The sequence below is a fragment of the Pristiophorus japonicus genome, chromosome 1, assembly GCF_044704955.1.
Source record: "Pristiophorus japonicus isolate sPriJap1 chromosome 1, sPriJap1.hap1, whole genome shotgun sequence".
NCBI classification, from domain to species: domain Eukaryota; kingdom Metazoa; phylum Chordata; class Chondrichthyes; family Pristiophoridae; genus Pristiophorus; species Pristiophorus japonicus.
In genome coordinates, this window is record NC_091977.1 from 376,367,083 (window position 1) to 376,389,613 (window position 22,531).

General features: G+C 42.7%; 1 protein-coding gene across 3 annotated transcripts in view; it reads right to left on the minus strand.

The window, feature by feature from the left end:
* LOC139259600 (stathmin-2-like) overlaps window positions 1–4,759 on the minus strand; it is a 66,816-nt gene extending 62,057 nt beyond the window's left edge. For 2 of the 3 annotated variants that reach the window (XM_070875091.1, XM_070875104.1), the window contains exon 1: window positions 4,666–4,759. In XM_070875091.1, the coding sequence (XP_070731192.1) occupies window positions 4,666–4,747 (82 nt within the window). In that variant the 5' untranslated portion in view covers window positions 4,748–4,759. Of the gene's footprint in view, window positions 1–4,661 lie in introns of all 3 variants that reach the window. The other variant, XM_070875097.1, reaches the window with a different exon arrangement.
* Between the last annotated feature and the right edge of the window lie 17,772 nt (window positions 4,760–22,531).

Below are 22,531 nucleotides of genomic sequence, written 5' to 3' on the forward strand. Positions count from 1 at the left end.
GAGAGAGAGAGAGAGAGAGAGAGAGAGAGGAGAGAGAGGGGGGGGGGGGGGGGGGAGAGAGAGAGAGAGAGAGAGAGAGAGAGAGAGAGAGAGAGAGAGAGAGAGAGAGAGAGAGAGAGAGAGAGAGAGAGAGAGAGAGAGAGAGGGGGAGAGAGAGAGAGAGTGAGAGGGGGAGAGAGAGAGAGAGTGAACATAAGAACATAGAATATAAGATAGGAGCATGAATAGGCCATTTAGCCCCTCGTGCCTGCTCCGTCATTCAATAAGATCATGGCTGATCAGATCGTGGATTTACTCCCCTCTCTACTGAATCTATTCTCAGGTTCCCACCCCCCTGCCAAGTTAGTTTAAATTCTCCCCAACAGCACTAGCAACCCCCACTTCACCCCCCCCCCCACACCCCCCCCCCCCGTGAGGATATTGGTCCCGGTTGTTGAGCTGCAACCTGTCCGGCTTGTACAGGTCTCACCTCCCCCAGGAGCGGTCCCAATATCTCACGAATTTAAAGCCTTTCCTCCTGCACCATTTCTTCAGCCACGCATTCATCTGCTCTATCCTCCTATATCTGTACTCACTCTGTCATGGCACCTCAGGAATAATCCGGAAATTACTACCTTTGAGGTACTGATTTTTAATCTCTCTCCTAACTCCCTAAATTCTTCCTGCAGGACTTCATCCCTCTTCCTATCTATGTCATTGGTCCCGATATGGACCAGGACCTCTGGCTGTACACCCTCTCCCCCCAGAATGCCCTGCAGCTGCTCTGTGACATCCTTGACCCTGGCACCAGGGAGGCAACATACCATCCTGGAGTCACATCAGCGGCTGCAGAAATGCTTGTCTGCTCCCCTGACTATTGAGTCCCCTACCACTATTGCTCTTCCATTCTTCTTCCTCCCCCCCATGCAGCTGAGCCACCCGTGATGCTGTGGACTTGGCTCTGGCTGCACTGCCCAGAGACACCATTGGTCCCACTGGTACTCAGAACAGAGTGCCGGTTGGAGAGCGAGATGGACTCAGGGGATTCCTGCACTATCTGCCAACTCCTCCTCTTCTGTCAGGCGGTCACCCAATCCCTCTCTGCCTGCACACTCTTAAGCTGCGGTATGACCACCTCTAGAAACGTGCTATCCACGTAGCTCTCAGTCTCGCTCCCTCTGTCCTCTCTCTCCCCCAGAATGAGGCTGGAGGAGAAAACAAAGGACAGAGGGAGTGAGTGAGAGGGCAGGGCTGATTGGATGTGTGAGGGCGATCGGGTGAGAGAGAGAGATTGGGGCGAGAGAGAGAGACTGGGAGTGGGAGGGAGGGGGAGAGAGAGAGAGGGGGAGAGAGAGAGAGAGAGAGAGGAGGAGAGAGAGAGAGAGAGAGAGAGAGACTGGGGGAGATGCAAACTGGGTGGAGAGAGAGACTGGGGAGAGGGGGACTGGGTGGAGAGAGAGGGAGAGGGGGACTGGGTGGAGAGAGAGAGGGAGAGAGAGAGACTGGTTGGAGAGAGAGACTGGGGAGAGGGGGACTGGGTGGAGAGAGAGGGAGAGAGAGACTGGGGGAGAGGGAAACTGGGTGGAGAGAGAGGGAGAGAGAGACTAGGGGAGAGGGAGACTGGGTGGAGAGAGAGACTGGGGAGAGGAGGACTGGGTGGAGAGAGAAACTTGGTTCAAAGAGAGGGAGAGAGAGAGTGTGAGAGACTGGGGGTGAGAGAGAGAGAGAGAGAGAGAGAGAGAGACACGGGAAAGAGAGTGAGAAAGAGAGACAGGGGGAGAGAGTGGGACAGAGAGAGACAGCGAAAGAGGGAGAGAGGGACAAGGGTCCAGATGCGTGTAGTCCATTCGCGGGCTGCACTTTGGAACACAGGTGGGCAGGCAGCACATGTATAATGGCTGCTGGAAGGAGGCTGCAGCAAACAAGTTTTAGGCCCCCGGTGAAACTAAAATGCAAATTTTTTTTTTAAAGTCAGAAATTGCTTAAAGCCGGAAAAAATACGGGAAAGTCATGTTGAATGTCCCGTGGTAAGTTCCAATTAAATTGTGAAAGATTCTATCAGGGTTATTTAAATCATGTTTTGAGAGTGGGGAATATGTTTGTGCCTCTGTTTGCACCTCAGTCTGTGAGAGACGTCGTGAACAGCAGCAGAAAAAACTGATCCCAACTCATCAGCTAGGCTGGGGATAGATAACCTCACCGCCTTTTTAGGAAGATAACCACTTTATTCACTTTCTTATTTAAGCTCTATTTGGAACTTGTTTATTTAATTTTTTTTTGTTGTATGTTTAACAACAGTGTTGAAGAGGGATAGAGAAACTTGGAGTAACTTCTTCTGTTAATGCTACAATGAGTCTTGAAAGAATTTAAAGATTTTTAATGAACGTTTCACAAAAAATGAGTGTTAAAAACGCTTTTATCCCCCCTAAGTTTCAAATCTGATTTTGATAGAAACAGAAACAAAAATCAATTTTCCCCTCATCTAAAGAAGTTTAAACCAGATCTTGAAGCCCAAATGCTATTAAAGAGAGTCTGAAGTGTTTAAAACATTTTGGAATTGAAATTTCCTAATAGTTGATTTTGAACAATTGACGGAAGTGAGTAGCTTTACGCAAACATGCAACCATACTGTTGAGGAGAGGGAGGGCAGGGAGAATTTGTAGGAGTTACATATGACTTTTTATTGACTTTAAAAAATATATTAAGACGGTTAGGAAGAGAACCAAAAAAGGGGAAAACATAAACCATAATCATGTAACTGAGTGACGTTAATGCATTATTATGCAGTTATTTATATCCCAGTGATTTCTGACAAGTAATTTTTAATTAAATAGAGTTTGTACATTACGATCTAAAAGCTTTGAATTAATTCTACCATAAACAAACTTGCAGAATAGGCATATGAATGACAAATGAATTTCAATATAGGCAAGTGTGAGATTGTGCATATTGATAGGAGGAATAAGGAGGCTAGCTGCTCCTTGGAAAAGAAGAATCTAATTAGGTCTAGATTTTTGGTTGTCGGCGAGAATGGTAGTTTTACACCAAAATGTTCGTTTTTGTTGCGCTACCGTTTTTAGGCCTAAATTTTGGTCTTTACGCATCGGTAAAGTTGGCGTTGCGCGAGGATTTGCTGCGCAAACCAATAGTTTCAGCAACTTTAGTCCGGGCCTGGTAGTACTGCAAGAGAGGCCTTGGGAGGGGAGAAAAACAAAAACAAAAAAAAAAATTGCAAAAAACATTCACAAAACCCTTACCTACTAAATCGCTGAAAAATAATTTTAAAATAAAAACTTTAACTTACCTTTTTTGCAGGTCTTCATACTTACCGCTGCTGGCAGGGCTGCACCGACAGGAGTGGCGGAGAGTGCCGAAAGTACGACGGTAATGCAATCCATGGCATTGCACGTTGGCGCACTTCTCCCCGGTGGTACGTGGAAGCGCCGCTGCAAAAAGGTGCCCGAAGATCTCGCTGACCAGGTTTTCACCAGAGAAATCGCGGTGAAAACCCGGTCGCAAAGTCAGCGAAAATCTAGCCCTAAATGGAGTAGAGGTGCAAAGGAATCTAGGGGTATAGATTTACAAACTATTAAAAGTAACAACGCAGGTTAAAACTGCCATAAAAGCACAGGTGTTCATTTCTAGAGGAATAGAATTCAAAAGCAGAGAAGTTATGTTAAACTTGTATAGAACCATGTCTGATTGTGTCTTGATTTGAGACAGTGGCGTAGCAATATGGCATTACTGTATAGATGCTTTTAAGTGGTTGCTGTTGCTGTCATTGTTGTAAAAGTTGTTGTTGTTTTAAAATTTGCTCATGGACATAAATGTCACGCTTAAAAGGAGTTTGTGGCTCGCTAAGTGCAAAAGAAAATGAGAGGGAACATTGCTTCGTGCAAGTGCTGAGATAACCTGTGCTACAGCTTGTGCTGACCCCAGTAAAGTGCTCAGGGTTGAGGCAAGTCCCATGATTCACGCAGAAATGGCACATCTGGGCACCTCCCTGCCAAACATGCTGGCACGTCCAGCATAAGTGCCCGGAGCTGGGCAGTTTGACACTGTTACATAGCCTCAGGATTTCTAGGGCTTTCCTGAGAATGACATGGCTCCTATTGCAGTTGCAGTCCCAGCCCTGTGGTCCCAGACAGCCTGGAACTGTGTAAAAGGGGCAGAGACATGGTAAAACGGGCTCTATCCTCTTTCCCTGACCTTTGTACCCAGAGAAATGGGCATTCACTGGAGGCAAGGAAAATAGACCCTGACTCTATGCACAGGCAGAATGAATAGCGCCCAACAAAATGTCACTATCTGAATTGGGTGAAACTTCAATTTATTTATCTCTCTATCCAGATGGGCTCAAGTTGTTTTAACCCAGTTTTGGTTCTGTTTAATGCTCATATTTATTCTACAGAGTAACATTTGCCAGGTTTTACCACATAATTAAATTGAAAAGAGAAGGCACTTTTAGGTCAGTTGTTATCTATACTGAATGAGAGCAAGTTAATTAGCAGAACTACAGTACCTTACGGGAAGCCAGGATGGCTCCATTTGAACTACCACTAAAAACAAAAAACACATTCGTTACTATAAGAGAATCTGTCATCTCTTTATAATTGTCATATGAAAATGCTTCCTGTTACATTGATTGAACTATATAGAGATTTCAAATCATGAAGAATGACTCACCATCATAGTTATAGAATGTGGCAGCATGTGGTTCAGAATAGAAGCAGGAACATATGAGAGAAAGCATCGAGAGCTCCTTCATTTTTTCCTTGTACGCTGAAGTAAAACAAAAGCATAAAGTCATATTTTTGCAAGACTAATTTTCAGTTTCCTTACACAATGTTACACAGATAGCTGTCAGGAATTACAGGTGGAACCCAGTGAGGAAGGACAGACTAAAACCACCACTTTCTTGTGGACAATTAGGGATGGTCAATAAATGCAGGCCTTGCCAGCGACGTCCACATCCCATGAATGAATTAAAAAAAGGAATGTAAAATGTGTAAACAAGGTGAAGCACAGTCTCGAGGAACTGTGTGACAGCCACCTAGGGACAACTCTTTTTCAAACTTCCCTCTTTCAATTGTGGGGAAATCATCCTGCCTCCTACTGCTGCCTCTCCATGGCAACAGCACATCATGCTGGCATACATTGGTACTGCAATATACTCCGACACTGTCTCTCACCCTCATCACCACTCGGTTTAAATGCTGATGGAGAGGACTTTTGATACCAAAGATCGTGGGTCCAATTTTCCAGTCCTTAAAGATCTGTATACGCCAGTTCAGAGGGCATTACGGAACGGAAAAAGGGATGAAGACCCATAATGCTAGATCTTGGAGGTTGGGGGCAGGTGGAGAGATTCATTAAAATAAAGAAATATTGTATGAATACTGTTGCATCTCCTGGAAAAACATTCCACTTTTGCCAGATATCCTGACCTTCTTCCCCTTGTCACACAGACCCTATAATATTCTGCAGGTGTCAGTAAATATTTTATTCAAATTTATTCAGGAAACATACAAACAAAATTCCACCTTAGAAAGCAGTGCAATACAAAATGTTTATCTTTCTACAATTTCATTTTGTAGAGGAATAATCTTGCTATCTTTTCATTACTGCAAATGGTAATTCTTTGTGTTCTAGAGTTTTCAGAGATTTTGGTGGTATTCCAATGGAATGTTAATACTACAAAGCTGTATGATATATGAATATTGATTTTTATAACCTAAAATTAATGGCAAACAAATAACTGTATGTGTGTGTTTGTGTGTATGTTTTCCCTAGATTGACATGCTTGACTCCAACACTAATCAGAAATGTGTGCAAGGATCCATTTTCCCAGATAATTGGGGATCCTTGCACACATTAGGGAAGTGACCATTCTCCTCCCTGTAGCCTAATGTATATTCAGAACTGTGTTCTCTGGACATTTTAATCTCCAAATGGTGAGGCTCCATTCTACATCTAATAATCTAGCTTCTCCACGTAGTACTGTACTGATAAATATCTGCCAGCTTTAAAAGAATTAGGTTCCATTAATTCTTCAGCACTAGGTTTATCACATCATTATACATGCCCCTAAAGTTATTTAAATGCATAGTAGCAGGTTGAAAAATATTTTATGCTTGCAATTTGTTTAATTTTTGTTTTTACCTCCCCCTGGTTAATCTTCATTGTGTCTATACTAGGCTATCTTATTGTTTTCTTCTCAAAGTCAATGCTATCATAATGTGTAGAGATGTATATTTTGTCATACATGATGTTCGTATGTATATTCTTTGACTTCACAAATTCCTGATATTCCAATTTGTTTCATGTTTAAACACACCACAAGCAAATTTGCATAGGGTAAATAAGATCAAAGAGATGAACACATGGCTCAAAGATTGGTGTGGGACAAATGGGTTTTGACTCTTGGGGCACTGGCACCAGTACTGGGATAAGAGGGAGCTGTTCGGTCGGGACGGGCTTCATTTGACCCAGGCTGGGACTAGTGTCCTGGTGAATCGATTAACTAGGGCTGTAGATAGAGCTTTAAACTAAATAGTGGGGGAGAAGGTGATTTAAAAAGTCAAAAAGAAAAGGAGAATGCTGCAGGGTTGTGATACGGGTAATGATATCTAGAGTGTGACAGGAAGGGACATAGCTTATAAACATGAGTGCATCAGAAAGTGGGGTCAGAGTAGGGAAAAATGGTAAAAATACAAAATTAAAAGCTCTTTATCTGAAAGCACACAGCATTCGTAACACGATAGATGAATTGATGGCACAAATAGAAATAAATGGGTATGATCTGATAACCATTACAGAGATGAAGTTGCAAGGTGACTAAGGCTGGGAACTGAATATTCAAGGGTATTTGACATTTCGGAAGGATAGGCAGAAAGGTAGAGGAGATGGTGTAGCTCTGTTAGTAAAGGATGAGATCAGTGCAATAGTGAGAAATAATATTGGCTCAAAAGATCAAGATGTAGAAAGAGTTTGGGTGGAGATAAGAAATAATAAGGGAAATAAGTGGGAGTAGTCTATAGGCCCCCCTAACAGAGTATAAATCAAGAAATAATGGAGGCTTGTAAGAAAGGTATGGCAATAATCATGGGTGATTTTAATCTTTATATTGATTAGACAATTCAAATTGGCAAAGGTAGCCTTGAGAAAGAGTTCATAGAGTGTATTCAGGATGGTTTCTTAGAACAATATGTGTGGAATCAACCAGGGAGCAGACTATTTTAGATCTGGTAATGTGTAATGAAACTGGATTAATTATGATAAATTTGTATAAAAATGAGAATGGTGAATTGTATTAGGAGGATCCTGTGAGTCAAATGGGTATTGACTTTTATTAAGAAGAAGAATGAAGTGGGGGCACATAGGCCTAATGTAACATCAGTCTATCCCAATTGTTTCAACATTGGTATTGTGTCTCCAGTTGCAAAATGCAAAAATTGCTCCCATTGTGTGATAAGTGAAGGATCAGACCTATTCAACTTATTACAAAAATTGTGTAGATAAAGGCAATTTGTTGTCGCGAGCTAGTGGGCGATTTTCAGCTTCAGGTTCTAATTTGGTATGGCACTGCTTTAAAAGCATAAGCAATAGGAGCAGGAGTAGGCCATATAGCCCCTCGAGCCTGCTCCGTCATTCAATAAAATCATGGTCAATCTTCTACCTCAATTTCATTTTCCCACCTTATCCCATATCTCTTGATTCCCTTCATGTCCAAAAACACTCACCTGACTCACCAGCATCCCAAGTGCTAGTAGCAATTGATTTTCTAGTCTCAGCTCATTTACAAAATTATTCACAACTCAGGTGGGCCTCAGGATGATAGCACTGGCAGGTTAGGAAAATTGTGTGCAATTCAAATTGAAAAGGATGGTGACAATTCAAGGGGAGTGTTATAAGGAAGGGGTCAAATATTTAGAAAGCTTCTGGAGAGCATTAAGAGGCCTGTCAATCTATCAGCCCCATTGCAAAGGTTGGAGGCGCAGGCCCACGAAAGGGACCCATTGGTGGCGTCATAAATCTACAGACAAGTATAGGTGCAGCACTGCACGTGACCACCTCTGATGGCTGCTGAAGTCAGGGCTGTGCTGCATGAGATGCTTGCGAGGAAGGTTTTCCTCCCTGTCATTCTACACCACCATCCCATCAGTCAGCACTACAGCACTGTTAACCGTTACTGTTCCTGTACCTGTGCAAGCTGATGCATCTTAGTGGCAGATATGTTTACAACAGGTGGCACAAATTGCAATCTTCCCATCTGCTGATTCAGACCCCGAGAAGCTAGTTACCACAGTCCCCCTCCGATGCCAATAAAGCGAGCTCTGAGCAAAAGAGCATGAAAGCCCATGTGCCAATTGTGAGACGGGGGCAACAATAAAAACGGCAAGAAAGGCCTTTAAAAGGCCTAATGCACTTATTATCAAGTCTGTGGGCCTTTTAAACATCTGCCTGAGGCCTTGTCCCACCAGATTTCTCTGGGCATCCTAGAGACCCTGTGTCCAGAAGGCTATAAATGGGGCCCTTTCCTGTATTTTTCTGCATACCGTAATGTGATTTGGGTGAGAACTTTGGAATCCTGACCCAGGACTGACTGCAGATAAAACTGGGCGTTAAACTAGCAGGAATTTGGTTCAACTGATTTCTGCTGGACTTTCCGTTCTCTGCTGTTTCTCGTTCCTCAAATTGGAATACTAGGAAGACAAAGATTGCTCCCTATCGTCTAACTATCACAGCATCCAACTGCTTGTGGAGAGATTTCAAATTTTTTGCTTTCAATACCGTACCTGAAGAACTATTCCAGATGTTAATCACTCGTTACATGAAGTGCCTTGCAGTCAGATTCAGGTGAATTTATAATGGGGACAAAGAAATGGCAGACCAATTGAACAAATACTTTGGTTCTGTCTTCACGAAGGAAGACACAAATAACCTTCTGGAAGTACTAGGGGACCGAGGGTCCAGTGAGAAGGATGAACTGAAGGATATCCTTATTAGGTGGGAAATTGTGTTAGGGAAATTGATGGGATTGAAGGCGGATAAATCCTCGGGGCCTGATAGTTTGCATCCCATAGTACTTAAGGAAGTGGCCCTAGAAATAGTGGATGCATTGGTGATCATTTTCCAACAGTCTATCGACTCTGGATCAGTTCCTATGGACTGGAGGGTAGCTAATGTAACACCACTTTTTAAAAAAGGAGGGAGAGAGGTAATTATAGACCGGTTAGCCTGACAGTGGTGGCGAAAATGTTGGAATCAATTATTAAAGATGAAATAACAGCACATTTGGAAAGCAATGACAGGATCAGTCCAAGTCAACATGGATTTATGAAAGGGAAATCATGCTTGGCAAATCTTCTAGAATTTTTTGAGGATGTAACTTGTAGAGTGGACAAGGGAGAACCAATGGATGTGGTGTATTTGGACTTTCAAAAGGCTTTTGACAAGGTCCCACACAAGAGATCGGTGTGCAAAATTAAAGCACATAGTATTGGGGCTAATGTACTGACGGGGATAGAGAACTGGTTGGCAGACAGGAAGCAGAGATTTGGGATAAATGGGTCCTTTTCAGAATGGCAGGCAGTGATTAGTGGGGTGCTGCAGGGTTCAGTGCTGGGACCCCAGCTATTAACAATATACATTAATGATTTGGATGAAGGAATTGAGTGTAATATCTCCAGGTTTGCAGATGACACTAAACTGGGTGGTGGTGTGAGCTGAGAGAAGGATGCTAAGAGGCTGCAGGGTGACTTGGACAGGTTAGGTGAGTGGGCAAATGCATGGCAGATGCAGTATAATGTGGATAAATGTGAGGTTATCCACTTAGGAGGCAAAAACAAAGGCAGAATATTATCGGAATGGCGGCAGATTAGGAAAAGGGGAGGTGCAACGAGACCTGGGTGTCATGATACATCAGTCATTGAAAGTTGGCATGCAGGTACAGCAGGCGGTGAAGGCAAATGGCATGTTGGCCTTCATAGCGAGGGGATTTGATTATAGGAGCAGAGAGGTCTTACTGCAGTTGTACAGGGCCTTGGTAAGGCCTCACCTGGAATATTGTGTTCCGTTTTGGTCTCCTAATCTGAGGAAGGACATTCTTGCTATTGAGGGAGTGCAGCGAAAGTTCACCAGACTGATTCCTGGGTTGGCAGGATTGACATATGAGGAGAGACTGGATCGACTGGGCCTTTATTCACTGGAGTTTAGAAGGATGGGAGGGGATCTCATAGAAACATATAAAATTCTGACGGGACTGGATAGGTTAGATGCAGGAAGAATGTTCCCGATGTTGGGGAAGTCCAGAACCAGGGGACACAGTCTAAGGATAAGGGGTAAGCCATTTAGGACTGAGATGAGGAGAAATTTCTTCACTCAGAGTTGTTAACCTGTGGAATTCCCTACCGCAGAGAGTTGTTGATGCCAGTTCGTTGGATATATTCAAGAGGGAGTTAGATATGGCTCTTACGGCTAAAGGGATCAAGGGGTATGGAGAGAAAGCAGGAAAGGGTACTGAGGTGAATGATCAGCCATGATCTTATTGAATGGTGGTGCAGGCTCGAAGGGCCGAATGGCCTACTCCTGCATCTATTTTCTATATTTCTATGTTAGTGCTGCTTCCTGACTGCAGTCCTGATCTTGCTTTTTACCAGTTTGGACCCATGTCCCCTTTTCTTTCAGGTGTGTTTTAACTTACTTAAAATCTATGACACAGAAACAGGTCATTGTCCCCAAATGGTCCATGCCTGTTTTTACATCACGCGAGTCTCTTTCTACTTTAATTAGCTTTATCCACGATAGCACTGTATTCCTCCATTTCCTTCTCCTTCATGCATGCATCCAGCATCTCCTTCTTTGCATCAATATTATCTGCTTCAACCACTCCATGTGGCAGCAAGTTCCACACTCTCACCACTTTCTGTGTAAAGACAATGGGCCCGAATTTGGTGAACCTACCGCCGGCTGCATTTCGGCAGTGTCCCTGTTTTATGGGCGCTCTCCCCTCCGAGCGAGGCCCTCATACTGGCAGGGAGAGTTGGGGAGCGTCCACTGGCGTGTGCCGGCGTGCGACACTGACAAAAGTCCACCCGCCTGCTCCCTCCCGAGATTGGTCCGGGCGGTCCTCCGCTCCAGCAGCGGAAAAACCGCCGTGTGGAGGCAGGTCTTATCGGAACGGTAGGTATGAAGATCTACAAGAAAAGGCTAGTGAAATGCTTTGCTTTATTTCTTTCGTAGCGATCTTGTTTGATAGGGTCCTCTGAAGGATTTGTAATGGTTTGTTTTTCATTTGTTGAAGATTTTTTCCCGTTCCCCCTACTTGGGCCTGACTCTAGCCTCAGCGTTACTTTGCCGAGATTCACATTTGGTGCCCAGAATCCGACCTACCACCCTCTGCCACCCAGAATCGGTGTGTAGCGACCATTTTTTCCACCAAGTGTTTTTTTTCAATTTTTTCATCAAACTTCTACCCAGGGTCTTAACGGTCTTTTCAATGGTAAATGGGCGGAACTTAGGTTTGACCAAACTCGGGCCCATTAATCCTAAATTCCTCATTTGATCTGTTAGTGGCTATTGCATAGTTAAGCCTCATTTGTTCTGGACTCACTCACAAGTGGAACCTTTGGGGTATTATTTTTGCCTTGGGCCGCAGCGCAAAATGGGCAATAGTGAATCAACAGCTTGTTTTTGCACATCCCCCATTTTCTTTTCCATTAAACGTCAATGGAAATGACAATCAATTGGAGTGCGAAACACTTGCTGCCGATTTGCTATTACCCAATGAATTTATATCCCCATTCTCCACTTTCAGTTGATTAAAGTTATGAACGGGGTTTGAAGGCACTGGGGATGAAATTGGCTTTGGCCTGAACTGTAAAACGGGCAATGGAGAATGAGCAGCTTCAATAGAGAAGGAAATCAGGCAGGGATTAAACGGACAGTCAATTGGCTATCGTCCATTGCTCAAGACCAGTTTCACTCCCTCTAACTTCATTCAGTGCTCCGGATTAACTGTTTGTATTCAACTTAGAGCAACAACAACTTACATGTATACATTTATATAGCACCTTTATTGTAGAAAAGCTACAACTATTGTAGGACACTTTTGAGAGGGAAAAATAAAAAATGAATGGATGTTGATCCAGAAAGGGAGAGTTAATAGGGATGAAAAAAAGCTTGGTTGAAAAGATGGGATAGATGTTAACTCTGTGATAGCGGGTGAATCAGCAGCCCGTTTTACATCTCTCTCGATTTTTTTTCCCATTAAAGTAAATTAGCCTTAGAGTTATGCTGCACTGATTCAACAATCTAACTCCGTATAACTCAGTGTTTGTTTGTTCAATTCTACTCTGCTGTATCAGGACATGGTCAGTGCTGACTGACTGCTATCATTGCCGCATCTCTTTCAGTCAACTACCTAGCTAGTTTGACATCATTCATCATGTCGTTATTTTTTTTCTTTGACATGTGGCCTGGCATTTAATTTGTATTAAATTAATCCAGGTCCTTCTACAGTTTCTTGGTGGCTTCATCAGATTTAATTGCCATTTGTGAATTTGTCCAACTTGCATGTGTTTCTGGATCCAGGCTGCTCAATAGATTAGAAGTAGTAGGGGACCTGTAATGTCTGTAAGCTTGTAATGTTTGTAGCTCCACACTGTGGATGTGGACGTATTGTGTACTGCAATTGCACAGTTGATAATAAACAGAACCAGGCAGATTTTCGGAGGCTTCCGAGAGAGCTGCCTGCCATGTAGGAAGCTGTGTGTGCTGTGCTCTGTGAATATATCACATTTGGCGGTGAGATGGGATTTTTCGGATGATTTAAAGCTTAAATTTTGTTGGTGAAGGATTCAGCCAGCCGACAGAGATGTTGGAAGTTTCTGTCTTTGGAAAAAGCTACAAAAATCCGAGGTAAAATACAGCACACGGTGTGAACAGTTAGAGATTAAAATGACAGGTGTAATCGGACATTTGGGGGAATATAGACACGACCGGGAATGTTTTAAAGCGTATGTGGATCGGCTAGAAATGTATTTCACTGCAAATAACATAATTGAAGTTCCAGACAATGCAGTCCAAAACGGGCTGTGTTGGAACATATGAAAGCGATCTTCTTATCGGAGGCGGGTCCGGCATTATACAAAACCCTTGTAACTCTGCTTGTGCCTGATGAGCCAAAGGACACAACGCTTAGCGATTTTAATGAAGCTGGAGCAGCACTATAACCCCAAACCATTAGAAATTGCGGAAAGCTATCATTTCGAGATTCTGAATCAAAAGACTGATGGAAGTATCAGTGATTACATCGTAGCATTAAAAATGCTATCGATGCACTGTAATTTTGGAAACTTTCAAAACCGAGCATTACGGGATCGTTTTGTTTGTGGGGTGAAAAATGATGCGATCAGAAGAAAGTTATTGACGATGGAAGACTTGACTTTTGAGATTGCTTGTCAGACAGCGAGGTTGATGGCATGGCCAAACAATATTCCCAAGAATTAAATAATAATTACGGTCGTCAGTCAACCGAGGTAAATCACCTGCGATGCAAAGTAAAAGACGGTGGGGGCCCAAAGTCTCAGAAACTTGGCGTCGAAGTCATGCTATAGGTGCCTGGGACAACACATTGCTCAAAGTTGTACATACGTGAAGGCAGTGTGTTTCTTCTGCAGGAAGACTGGGCACCTTGCGAAGGCATGCCGACTGAAGGGTAAACCAGCTTTCAAAGCTATGAGGCCAGCGTTCAAAGCTATGAGTAGAAATCCCAAGAGACTACATAGCATGGAAGAACAACAACAGGATGAGGAGATGTTAGAGTTAGACGTCATCAGGAGCATGAGGTTAACGGACAGTGATTCGGAAAGCATCAAAATCCACATAGATGTTGCGGGATTCAAGATACAAATGGAAATTGACACGGGTGCATCCGTGAGTGTAGTACCGGAATCGCTGTACCTCGACAAATTGAGTGATTTTCAACTGGAGAAATCCAAGATAGAGCTGCGAGGCTACTCGGGAGAGAAAATTCCTGTGGTAGGTCGTATCACCGTACCGATGAAATATAAAGCTCAATTTTAGAACTTGCCTCTAATAGTAGTGAAAGGAGACAAGCCTGCCTTACTAGGAAGAAATTGGTTGAGTTCACTGAAGCTGGATTGTAGTAAGATTTTCTGTGTGGAAGCGAGATTTTCATCAACGAATGAGGTTATCAAGAAGTATCCGAAGGTGTTCTGCGAAACGGGCAGTCCGATCCAAGGCTTCAAGGCGAGTGTCAGGGTACAGAAGGATGCTAGATCAGTTTACTACAAGCCACGTTCCGTACCATATGCACTCAAGGAGAAAGTTGAGCAAGAACTCAAAAGATTAGAGACTGAGAACATTATTTGTAAGATAGTTTGATTTAATTGGGCTACACCCATTGTTGTTGTACCTAAGTCCAATGGTAAGGTAAGATTATGTGGTGATTATAATGTAACCGTAAACCAGGTTCCAGAGGGTAATGCCCCCAATACATTGCCGAATATAGAAGATTTGTTCACAACACTGACAGGTGGTCAGATCTTCTCAAAACTGGATCTTATGAATGCCTACTTACAGCTTGAACTAGATGAGGAGTCCAAGTCATGTTTGACTATAAATACTCATCGAGGCCTATATCTATTTACTAGGCTACCGTTTGGAGTGTCTTCTGCCCCTGCCATATTCCAAGGGGTAATGAACCAGATTTTGCAAGGTATTGAAGGGGTAGTATGTTATTTGGATGACATATGAATTTGCCTATTTGGTGCTGAAATTAATAGTAACATATTGAATGAAGTCCTCAAACGGCTAGAGAAGCACAAAGTACGAGTGTCTGCTCGTAAGTGTGAGTTATTTAAAAACTCAGTGGAGTACTTAAGGTACAGAGTAGACAAAGATGGTTTACATCCAATCATGGAAAAATTGGATGCGATTAGAAATGCACCCACTCTCAGGAATGTCACTGAACTTTGTTCATTCTTGGGTCTTTTGAATTATTATGGGAAGTTCCTACCAAATTTGGCTACAGTATTACATCCACTGAATAAACTTTAGAAAAAACAGGTCCATTGGAAGTGGTTAAAATAATGCGATACAGCATTCAAGGAGTGTAAAAACAAATTGGTAGAGAGCACCAGGTTAGTTCACCATGACATATCGAAGGAGATTAAGCTAGCATATGATGCCTCTCCATATGGAGTTGGGGCAGTAATCTCTCATGATCACAGTAATGCTGATGCAATGTCGAGATTGCCTTCCCTATCACAAGTTACACCCGAAAGGGAAGAAGTGTTTTATTTTTCATACATTGATGAACTGCCAGTCACAGCTGAAGAAATTGGTAGAGCAACCAAACGTGACCCAGTGATGTCAAAGGTGTATGAATATATTGCAAATGGATGGCCAAACCAGGTGACAGACAAAGATACACATCCATTCTTCATTTGTAGGAATGAATTATCAGTTGATAAAGATTGTATCATGTGGGATGCAAGAGTGGTTATACCAAATAAATTCAGGTCCAAATTATTAGGAAACCTCCATGACCAGACCTGGGAATGTGCTTGACCAAGAGTTTTGCACGCAGTTATTTATGGTGGTCAGGTCTTGATAAAGATAAAGATAAAGATAAAGATAGAGTACATCGTGAGTCAGTGTACGACATGTCAATCGGTAAGCAAGCAACCACCACCGGTACCATTACAGCCATGGAAATGGCCTTCCAGGGTGTGGCAAAGGCTACATATTGATTTTTCTGAGTTAGAAGGACAACAATTGTTCATTGTGATTGATAACCATTCGAAGTGGGTTGAGGTATTTCCAATGTGGAAAATAACAACAAGCAAAACATTGGACATTTTACGAAAATTATTTTCCTCATTTGGCCTCCCTGAAGAAATTGTTTCGGATAATGGAGCACAATTTCGTTAAGAATTTGCACAATTCACGAGAAAAAATGGTGTGAAACATACCAAGGTTCCACCATACCATCCTGCTTCGAATGGTGCAGCAGAGTGCACTGTATAAATTGTAAAACGTGCCCTCATAAAACAAATGCTAGATCCAAATCCAAGGAAACGACAGTTGTCATTGGATCACAAATTGGCTAATTTTTTGATTACATATCGAAATAATCCTCATACAACTACTGGTAGAACACCAGCAGAGTTGTTTCTCAAACGACAGCCACGAACCAGATTCTCGTTGTTAAAGCCAAATTTGGCACAGTCCATAGAAGAGACACAATTAAGACAGAAAGAGAATCATGATAGAGGTAGAGTAAAAGAGAGAAGTGTGAAATTAAACCAGAAGATGAGAGTGAAGAATCATCACCATAAATGGTTAAAGTGGTTACTACGAAGAGTGGTGAAGATATGTGGTCCTCGCACATATTTGGTGAAGATGTTTGATAATGGACAGGTTAGGTTTGTTCATATTGATCATATTTTACCTACAGACATGGAAGGAGTTGAAGGTGGGAATGATTCAATTATTTCTGACTCATCAGATAGTTTTGATACACCAGTAGCAAATCCTAAATCCAATGTACTGGAAACAAATCCAGGAGAGAATCAGAATAAAAGTCTGAGTCCGAGTCAGGAAAACAAAGAGCCTGAAGTTAGAGTGAGTTCAAATGAAAATCAAGGAAATTCCGTGGAAGAAAACGTTCCTCAGGATGAGCATCAAATGAGTTTAGATTCAACACCATGCTTGGAAGGTTCTGTTCGAGTGCGAAGGTATCCTCTTCAAAACAGAAAACAAGTGGTAAAGTTAAATTTGTAAATATGGAAAAAAAAAGTTTATATCCTGTGTTATGTATAAACATGAAAGTTACGTATGATGTTTGTTATAATAACTTCACTAAGGAGGGAGAAGTGTAATGTCTGTAAGCTTGTAATGTTTGTAGCTCCACACTGTGGATGTGGACGTATCGTGTACTGCAATTGCACAGTTGATAATAAACAGAACCAGGCAGATTCTGGAGGCTTCCGAGAGAGCTGCCTGCCATGTAGGAAGCTGTGTGTGCTGTGCTCTGTGAATATATCACAGGACCCAACACTGATTATTGGGGAAATCCACTTAGTACACTCCCCAGCCTGCTGTCACTCACTTTAATAGTACCAGCTGCTCCATTTCTTTCAGTCAATTCATTGTCCACCTCTGATTTCTCCTCGAGGAGAAAAACAAAACGTCCTTGTTTCTGTCTCCAGTCGACACACCTCCTGGCAGGAGGTGCTAACACCTTCAGAAGAGCAAGTGTCCCCAGTGGACGGTTATGTTCTTGAGCTTTCTTACGAGAACTATTGGGACTTGAGTAGTAAAAGACTTGAGATGTTTCATGGACTCTCCTGATTGCTTCTTCTGTCACACTGAGGGATTTGTTTCATATATGCATATGGTGTAGGAGGTTGCACCCTCTTCTATTATTTGTGGGAATTGATTTTCAAACTTTTTTCCCCTATCTGGTTTGTTTTTGGTCATTGGTGTGTAGATGAGCCGGTCAGAGGTTTTCCTGATGGGTCTGATTCTGGCCTGGTCAAATCCGCCATCTGCAGATCCAGTATATGAAGATTCTTTAGCGCAGTCAAGACCACTTACGGCCCAAGCACCCAAGGTCCTACCTCACTGAGGGCCAAGAACGGAGAGGTACTCATCAAGGACAAAGAGGCAGTCAGTGCCCGCTGGAAGGAACACTTCGAAATCTCCATTTACGAGACTCTGTTTTTGACACGAGTGTCCTCGACTCCATTCTGCAGCATGCTACCCACCACCATCTCAGCCCAGCACGAGGTAGATAAGGCCATCTGACAACTGAAGAACAACAAGGCCTCAGGAGCAGATGGAATCCCCGCCGAAGCACTAAAGCATGGTGGAGAAGCACTATTGACACAAATCCATGAACTCATTCTTATTTGGAAGGAGGAGAGCATGCCAGGAGATCTCAGAGACGCTGTAATCGTGACCATCTTCAAGAAAGGTGACAAGTCCGATTACGGTAATTACAGAGGAGTTTACCTAATGTCCGTCACAGGGAAAGTCATCGCAAAAATCCTCCTCAATCGCCTTCTCCCAGTTGCTGAAGAACTCCTCCCAGAATCACAATGTGGATTCTGCCCACTATGGGGCACAATGGACACGATCTTCACCACGCGCCAAATTCAAGAAAGATGCAGGGAGCAGCACCAGCCTCTGTACATGGCCTTTTTTGACTTCACAAAGGCCTTCGACACTGTCAATCGGGATGGATTATGGAGTGTCCTCCTCAAATTCGGCCGCCCTCAAAAGTTCATCACCATCCTCCGCCTGCTTCACGATGACATGCAAGCCGTGATCCTGACCAATGAATCCACCACAGACCCAATGCACGTATGGACCGGGGTCAAACAGGGCTGTGTCATCGCACCAACGCTCTTCTCGATCTTCCTTGCTGCAATGCTCCATCTCACCCTCAATAACCTCCCCGCTGGAGTGGAACTAATCTACAGAACAAACGGGAAACTGTTCAACCTCCATCGCCTCCAGTCCAGATCCAAGGTCATCCCATCCTCTGTCATTGAATTACAGTATGTAGATGATGCTTGTGTTCGAGTATACTCAGACGTCAAACTCTAAAACATCGTCAACATCTTCACCGAAGCGTAGGAGAGTATGGTCTTTACACTAAACGTGAATAAGACAAAGGTTCTCTACCAAACTGCCTCCGCCACACAGTACTGCCCCCTTGTTATCACGATCCATGATGAGGCCTTGGACAATGTGGCAGATATTCCATACCTCGGGAGCCTACTGTCAACAAGGACAGTCGTCGATGGCGAAGTCCAACACCGCCCTCAGTGTGTCAGTGCAGCCTTTGGTCACCTGAGGAAGAGGATGTTTGACCTCAAACCCGGCAGCAAACTCAAAATATACAGAGCAGTAGTGATACCCGCCCTCCTATATGCTTCAGAGACATGGACTATGTACAACAGGCACCTCAAATCACTGGAAAAGTACCACCAACGCTGCCTCCGCAAGATCCTGCAAATCCATAGACACGACAGGCGCACCAACGTCAGTTTTCTTGCTCAGTGCAACATTCCCAGCATCGAAGCTTGGACCACACTCGATCAGCTCTGATTGACGGGCCACATTGTCCGCATGCCCGATTAGACTCCAAAAACAAGCACTCTACTCAGAGCTCCGACACGGCAAGCGAGCCCCAGGTGGGCAGAGGAAATGCTTCAAGAACACCCTCAAAGCCTCCTTGAAAAAATGCAACATCCCCACTGACACCTGGCCCAAGACCGCTCAAGATGAAGGAGAAGCATCCGAGAAGGCGCAGTTATAATTTAAGATGAATCTTTTGTATGAATAATGTTTGCCAATCACCATGTTTCAAATGACAGAGCAGACATTTAAATTAACAATGTTGAAAGGCTTCAATGTCGAAGTTGTTGAATTTTGCTTTTCAATAATGTACCATTTATATAGTCAAAAAATGATTTGTAAAGCATTTTCAAGCATTGATTACAATTTTTGATAATTATAATTCTATTCATTACTGGGAATCATGCCCTATTGTTCAGTGATGGAGTTATTTTTAAGGGAAAGCCATAAGGAGATTCAGCAGGAAATGGTTGCAATTTTGGAATCTAGAAATATAATTTTACTTGACTAATGCCTACTATTTAAAGCTTTTATTGTTAGTACCCATAGCAAGATAAAATAGATATATTGCACTGCAAAATAGGGTGTGTTTATTAATGGGAAAGGAGGAAGCATGTTATTAGAATGCTACATTATTGTTCAGAAATGCAATTATAGTGTAAAGTTCTATAATATTTTATATTTGACTGATATACACTTCGCGTATGAGATTGCTATCCTGAGATTTTTGTCCCATTGTATTCATTGAAGTACTCTTTACCAGTCAGACAGAAATGTAAAAATAATTGATAACCTGGTCAGTCGGTCCTTTATAGAACTGTAATAAAAAAGGAAGTTTACTAAATGTTTATCTAGGCCAGGATTTTGGTTGAGGCCTATTTTCAGGCCTGGAATAGGCAAGGCTTGATGTGGACGCTAGAAATTGGAGGCCGAGTCTTGTCTGAAATTGGGCCTCAGACCTCATCAATATATTTATGGGGAGCTGGAGATGCCAATCGGGTGCCTCGAGGCAGCTCACTGGTTTGGAAAAGACCAAAATAGGCTGGCTATGACGCCGGCAGTGGCATTCAGGTAGGTCCTGGAAGGGGTGGGGAGACAACCGCGAATGGGCAAGCATAGCCGGCAACAGCCTGCAATAACTGCTGTGGAGCTGGGAGGAGCAAGTTGAAAGTTTAAGCTTACCTGTTTGTTGGCAGCCTCCAGAGGTCCCTTGCTCAGACTAGGCAAATATCTGGGAAGGGTCCTTAAAAAGGCGTTAGTCCCCTCATCAGTATATGTAAAGGGCCCAACGCCTGTTCAAAGCAGCTTCCATGGATGCCTGAATATTGTTGAACCAAAATGCCATCAGATATGTTTCAGGCACCCTTGGGGCTCAGGACATAGCCCCTCAAAACTGAACCCTTTTGTCCCAGTTTCGCACCTAAAAACGGGCACAGCAACGTCCATTCCCCCCCCTCACTCCCCCCTCCCCCCCCCCCCCCCCCCTCTCCGGTTACAGTTGTATCAGTAAGTTGATTAGTACTGAATGTTGGAATAGAGCAAAATATATTTTTCTCTAATTGGTTTATAGGGGCAAGGGGAACATTTAATAATATCGTATTGAACTGTGACACAAAACCTCACCATCAGATACATTCTTGCACATACACTGAATTGTACAAATGCAACTGCCAACAATAACTTGTATAGCTTGTGTTGTGCAGTTTTCTATTTTGCTTGACTTTAAACATGAAAAATGGGCACAGGCAATAGGAGTGTTCTCTATGGAGAAGCAGTAAATAGCTTTGAATTTTGGTTCAAATATGTTAGTGCTGCACATTTGAGCCTTTTTATGAGAAATTCTGGAAGCAGATATGCCCATCTCATGCAGTGCAAATGAGCAGTAAATGAAATATATAAAAACTGTCTGTTTCTGCTGCTTTGTGGGGGAAAAGTGCAGACTTTCCCAGAAGTATGGTCTAAAGTGTGATTTAAGTCTAAAGTCTAACAGAAGATAAAATACATCTCATTGTAGACAAGTCTAGTGCCAAACCACTAAAACACACGCCAATTATATTTAGTCATTATTTAAATACTGCACTGACATGTCATGCTTTATAGTTCAGAAATACTCATAACAATTCAGTTCTTGATAGCTGTTTTAATCACCCACAAAAGAGACCTCAGAGATTTGAAAACTCTGAATAGACTAAAAAGGTCTACCATTTAGAGTGTTGCATGATATGATTAATATTGTCACAAATTAATTATTACAATATATTACCTGCTGCTACATAATTGTTTATGACGCATATATAAAATGATTTAGTGCCATAGCTAAAGCTCAGCTTTTACAGAAGAAGGCTTACCAGCACAGTGGTGCAAAACCACAAAAAACGAGTGAGACATAATGTTCACTTAGATAACAGACAATGTACAACTGGAACTGCTTCATCTGCTTAAATGTCCAGTTGCAGTTATCCTTTTAATGGCCCAGAATTTGCTTGGAAAATAATGGCAAGTTTAATGTGCGGACGATATTAGTGGATAAACTGTCCAGCAATTGTGGCGAGGAAGAGATACCGTGAGTTGCAAATCGCCAAAGATTGCTGGACGGTTTGCGCTATTCCGCCATTAGCCTTGCAAAATGTTTCGTTTTATCTTTTTATTCTCTCTCTCTTAATTAAATCTTTATTTCCCTCTGTTTATTTCTCTTTCTGTACTTAATTTACCTCTATTTCCTTCTCTGTTTCTTTCTCTTTCCCTAAATTTCACAGGTTAAGAAGATAGACTGTTGGTCCAGTTGTACACCAAGGTCCCAGATGCCCGTTGCCCTTGTTGCACAGTTAGCAAAAAATGTTCCAGCTGAAGGGTGAAGGAAAAAGTCTAAATAATAGGTGTGCCACGAGGAGTCCTGCTTCAGCAAACTCTGGGTCAATTTGTATCACTGAATGCCCATTTTATAGTGTGTACTTTGGTTTAAAGCTTTTGAACTAAACCTCCAATTTGCAATAAAGGGAGCTGCCATCTCACAATCTGAGCAGTTTATGCACTTTATTGCAATTTTTTTCTCTTTTTCTTTATCTTGCAGTTTCAAGTATTTTCAAGAAAATTATTAAATTAATTATGTCTAATTCTTTAGTGTTTATTGTTTCTATTATTTACAGCTCCCCACTTTCTTTTACAACTATGTAGCTAATACACACGCGCACACTTATATTCACAGGGCTCCATGTCCAAACAGCAACACAAACCTCCCAAGGTTAGTTGTGATAGACAGCAATGCCATTATGGGGTAGAGTTAATGGAGCCACACTAGCAAACTGAGATTTTAATGCATTATGCTGAGGACAGATTACTCAGATATTGTCCACAGGGACAGGTTTAAGCATGGTCA